This window comes from Callorhinchus milii, unplaced genomic scaffold (genome assembly GCF_018977255.1).
Source record: "Callorhinchus milii isolate IMCB2004 unplaced genomic scaffold, IMCB_Cmil_1.0 Scaffold1510, whole genome shotgun sequence".
NCBI lineage: Eukaryota > Metazoa > Chordata > Chondrichthyes > Chimaeriformes > Callorhinchidae > Callorhinchus > Callorhinchus milii.
Window position 1 is genome coordinate 73 of NW_024706251.1, and position 4,969 is coordinate 5,041.

General features: G+C 51.2%; 1 protein-coding gene across 1 annotated transcript; it reads left to right on the forward strand.

Moving 5' to 3' along the window:
• The first annotated feature begins 1,371 nt into the window (after positions 1-1,371).
• LOC103172303 (PRELI domain containing 1a) lies at positions 1,372-4,554 on the forward strand. The gene is made up of 3 exons (XM_042346736.1): positions 1,372-1,584; positions 1,721-1,799; positions 4,280-4,554. Exons 1-3 carry the CDS (start codon positions 1,471-1,473, stop codon positions 4,408-4,410), a joined length of 324 nt encoding a protein of 107 aa, XP_042202670.1. The 5' UTR covers positions 1,372-1,470; the 3' UTR covers positions 4,411-4,554.
• The last annotated feature ends 415 nt before the right edge of the window (positions 4,555-4,969 follow it).

Here is a 4,969-nt window from a genome sequence, read left to right on the forward strand (position 1 = left end):
CAGAGTGGAAAGTTCTTTTCCTATCGAATTTTCCCCCTCTATTGAAGGTTTTTATTCATGCTGTAGGGTTGCTTGATTGTCGCCAAACATCCCTCAGTGCTTCAACCCAAGTAGTCATTCAGCATTCATCAGATCAGACCAAGTTTTAGCTGGCAGTTCAACTGAGGGAGATCAGAGTTGAATCAGATCCTGACTTCATCATGCACTTCCCAGCAGGAATAGATCACCAATGAGAATGCTATCCAAGGTTTANTTTTTCTACCTCTCTTCTAGCCCAGGGAAGCTGAGCCAAAATAAAAAAGTATTTTCCTCTCTGACTGACTTCAGTAACTCGGCAGAGTCTGGCACTTTGCAGAACTGTGTGGCTGTGTTTCACATTAATCTGAGAACTAATCCTTTGGGAGACTGCAAGTGTTTTATATTTTTGGGGTTCTTTTTTCTTTGTAAAGGTCTGTCGCATGTATCTCCTGTTGCTTATCTTCCAAATTCCCACTACACGAGTCCTACCTCACAAACTGCCAGCAGTACATCTGCACGAACAGCTTCTCCTCCCGCTCTCACCTGGTTACCTGCGGGGTATCCGACCCCCAATTATTTTTCCTCCGCCACATCCGGTCCCTCACCAGCACCGCTTTCTTCCACCTCCGACGCATTGCCCGTCTCCGCCAATACCTCTCTCCGAAAGCCACTGAAATCCTGGTCCATGCCTTTGTCACCTCTCGGCTGGACAATTTTAACGCCCTCCTCGCCGGCCTCCCATCTGCTACCAGCCACAAAATCCAGATTATTCAAAACTCTGCCGCCCGCATTTTCACCCGCACCAAACTCCGCTTCCTGATCACCCCAGTCCTTGCCAGACTACATTGGCTGCCTGTCCCAGAGAGAATCGACTTCAAGATCCTCACCCTTGTCTTCAAATCCCTCCACTCCTCTGCACCCCCCGACCTCTCTCACCTCCTCTCTCCTCAAAACAATGCACGTTGCCTTTGTTCCTCCGGGTCTGGCCTCCTCCTTGTGGCTCGAGTCCTCCGTTCCACCCTCGGCGGCCATGCCTTCAGCCACTATGCCCCAAGGCTCTGGAACTCCCTTCCTCACTCCCTTCGCCTCGCCCCCTCCCTTCCCATTTTCAGGTCTCTGCTGAAGACCATTCTTTTCGACCGCGCCTTTGGTCACCTTCCTCCCCCTCCCCCTGGCTCGGCCCCGGGATCCGTCACTGTAAAGCGCTCTGAGATGCTGTCCGGCATGTAGGGCGCTATATAAATCCAAGTTGTTGTTGTCGTACTTTAAAACTTAGGAAAATTCCTGTATTCAGGAGCACACAGAACAGAATGTTGGAATACAAGATCATGAATCTCAACTCTTGAGCAGGCCAGGTGGAAATAGAAAGAACCAAAAATGCAGCCGATTTCTTGTGTTATTTAGCAATGAGAAGTATCAACCCTGTTGTCTACATCTGCTATCTTGTTGCAGATGGTGGAGGAGAGGTGTGTGTATGGAATGAGTTCTGAAAATAACAACTGGACTCAAATCAAACGGGAAGCCTGGATTTCTTCAAATCTATCCGGGTTCTCGAGAGCTATACAGGCGAGTGGAGAGATTTAAGTTGAACAATTCTTGCCTCAATGAGCACAAAAGATTGACAGAACACAGCAGATTTAAGTGAATTGTAATAGCTGTGTTGCAAGTGATTTTTATTCCTCAATCTTTGCTTTTCCTGTAGGAATGTGGCCTGGCCCGCTTTAAGAACAGTGTCACCAAAACTTTGAAAGGGTTTGAGTACGTTCTAGCTGGAACGCAAGGTACGTGCAAAATTCAAACACTTTCATTCCACTTGAAATGTAAACCGAGTCACGAACTGGTATTGGTAAATCATTGTTCTTTATTGGAAACAGACAAATTTAGGGAAGTACAATGAGCCAATTACAACAACAACAACAAGATTCCATTTATAAAGCGCCTTTCACGTCAGGAGGACGTCCCAAGGCGCTGCACAGTTGAGTCATGACCCGAGCAGCGGGGAAATGGTCAGGGTGAGGGGAGGGAAGGGAGGGAGCGAGGAGGTGAGAAATGGTCAGGGTGAGGGGAGGGAAGGGAGGGAGCGAGGAGGGGGAAGAGAGTCGAGAGGGGAGCTGAAGGCACGGTCAAAGAGAAAGGTTTTGAGACCGGCCTTGAAGGAGGAAAGGGAGGAAGCAAGGCGAAGGCACTGGGGGATAGAGTTCCAGAGCCTGGGGGCTGAGAGGCTGAAGGCCCGACCACCGATGGTAGGGCAGTTGGGGCGGGGGACGTGGAGCAGACCGGAGCCAGAGGAACGGAGGGTACGGGCAGGTAGTAGGGGGATAGTAGGTTGGAGAGGTAGGAGGGAGCAAGGCCGTGAATGGCCTTGTAGGTGAGGATGAGGATCTTGAAATCAATCCTCTGGGGGATGGGGAGCCAGTGGAGGCGAGCGAGGGTGGGAGTGATGTGGTCCTGAAGCCTGGTGCGGGACAGTACACGAGCTGCAGAGTTCTGAATGACCTGCAGCTTGTGGAGGGAGGTGGTGGGAAGGCCGGCGAGGAGAGAGTTCCCATAGTCCAGCCTTGAGGTGACAAAGGCGTGAACCAGGGTTTCAGCAGCGTGAGGGGTGAGGTAATGGCGTAGTCTGGCGATATTCCGGAGGTGATGGAAGGCGGTGCCAGTTGTGGTGCGGATGTGAGGGAGAAAGGACAGCTCAGGGTCGAACAAAACGCCGAGGTTCCTGACTGGCTTTGAGAGTTGGAGAGTGCAGCCTTGGATGCTGATGGTGTCAGCGCCTGAGGTGCGGAGGCGCTGACGTGAACCAATCAGGAGGGCCTCGGTTTTTCGCACGTTGAGCTGAAGAAAGTTGTCTCTCATCCAGGACTCGATGTCGGACAGGCAGGCTGTCAGGACATCGGTGGTCGTGGAGTTGAGGGTAGAGGAGGAAAGGTAGAGTTGGGTGTCATCCGCATACATGTGGAAGTTAACTCCATGTCTGCGGATGATGTCACCAAGGGGGAGCATATAGAGGGTGAAGAGGAGGGGACCGAGGACAGAGCCCTGAGGGACACCACATGAGACAGTACGGGGGGTGGAGGAGAAGCCATTCGTCGAGACAAAGTGAAGACGGTGAGAAAGGTACGACCTACACCATTCAAGGACAGTGCCTTGAAGGTTGAGGTGGGAGGACAAGCGGTGGAGTAGGATAGCGTGGTCGACCGTATCGAATGCTGCCGATAGGTCGAGGAGGACGAGGAGACAGAGGGAGCCCTGGTCACAGATGGTCAGGATATCATTGGTGACCTTGACCAGGGCAGTTTCTGTGCTATGGGCAGCACGGAAACCTGACTGAAGGGGTTCGAAAAGTGAATGGGTGGAAAGGAAAGAGCGCAGTTGGGAGGCGACAACTCTTTCCAAGACCTTGGAGAGAAAGGGGAGGTTGGAGATGGGCCGGAGATGATAGCTGTGACGCATCAAGGGAGGGAGGGTTTTTTCAGGGTGGGCGAGATGATGGTAGTTTTTAATGGAATGGGGACAGAGCCAGAGGAGAGGGACAGGTTGATGATGTCAGTGATATGTGGGGCAAGAAAGTGGAGCTGGGAGATAAGGAGTGGAGTGGGGATGGGGTCAAGGGAGCAGGTGGTTGGTTTTAGGGATAGGATGAGTTCAGTGACAGAGGGTGGGGAAACGGGTACGAAGGTGTGTAGGAGAGGATGGGTAGGAGTTGGAGTGTGGGAGGGAAGGGGTGGGTGGTGGGTGGAAGTTGGAGGGGAAGTGACCGCGGAGCGGATTCCCTTGATCTTGGATTCAAGGAAATCCAGCATCTCCTCGCAGTGAAGGTTGGAGGAGATGACCTGCGCGGGGTGGCGGGGGGGACGGAGGAGTCGGGTTGTGGTGGAAAACAGTAGCCTGGGTTTGTTCTTCGCCTCCAGGATTATCCTGGAGTAGAAGGACGACTTGGCCGAGGCTAGAGTGGAGCCTCGGCCAAGTTACTCAAATTACAATTTGAGTAAGTTTACACCAGAGGGCGTGGTAATCTGGTTGGACTGAACAAAGGGCTACAACTAGCTAAAATTTCAGACAAACTTCAAAAAGGATTGTTATACAGAGGGCAATCAACAGCTGGTATGGCTTATCAGAGGGAGTCCGAAGCCCACACAACTTGTAATTTATCCAGTTTAGGCATTTGCACCATTTGGTTGCTGAGTTATGATGCACATTAGTTTTCTTTGCAATTTCAGCTGTTGTAGATATTGCTTAACTGAATAAAATGGCTCCATTTCAGGTGAAACACCTGCAAAAACTTTGAGGGAGACAGCCAAAGAGGCAACTGAGAAAGCGAAAGAAACAGCCCTGGCAGCTACAGAGAAAGCAAAGGACCTTGCCCACAAAGCAGGATCACAGCAGTATGTCTGAGACCTCAACCTTCACCCTCAAAACATGGGTTTTGAGATTTGTATATCGTTAGTAACGATAATGAGTGTGCATGTTAACACAAAGGTGAACTCTTGAAGTGGGCAAATGTGACTGTCGGCCTGCTCCACGTCCCCTATCCAGCCCGCCCCACCATTGGCAGTCAGGCCTCAGCCTCTCTGCCCCCATCCTTTGGAACTTCATCCTACATTCCCTTTGCCTCGCTTTGTCTTTGCTTCCTTCAAGGCACGTCTCAAGACCTCCTCTTTGACCTCCTCTTCCATAAGCCTTCAGCCACCCTCCTGCACTCTACCCTCCCTGATCCCAAACCCCACGTTGGATCCAAATGCTTGACTATCCAGCGCCTTGGGATGTCCTCCCGACGTGAAAGGTGCTCTATAAATGGAATCTTGTTGTTGTTGTCCTTCCGACATGAAAGGCGCCATGCCAATGCAATTTTATATTTTACCCTCATACACACCTTCATTACATCGAGGCTCGACTATGCAAATTTGCTGTTTGTCTGCCTCCCCAACTCCTCCCTCCACAGGCTGCAGATCAT

What these genes read in the sequence shown, in the direction of transcription:
- LOC103172303 (XM_042346736.1), top strand. Translation starts at nt 1,471, where the DNA reads ATGGTGGAGGAGAGGTGTGTGTATGGAATGAGTTCTGAAAATAACAAC. An exon ending in GGTTCTCGAGAGCTATACAG is followed by an intron (nt 1,585 to 1,720) that starts GCGAGTGGAGAG and finishes CTTTTCCTGTAG; the next exon opens with GAATGTGGCCTGGCCCGCTT. An exon ending in CGTTCTAGCTGGAACGCAAG is followed by an intron (nt 1,800 to 4,279) that starts GTACGTGCAAAA and finishes GCTCCATTTCAG; the next exon opens with GTGAAACACCTGCAAAAACT.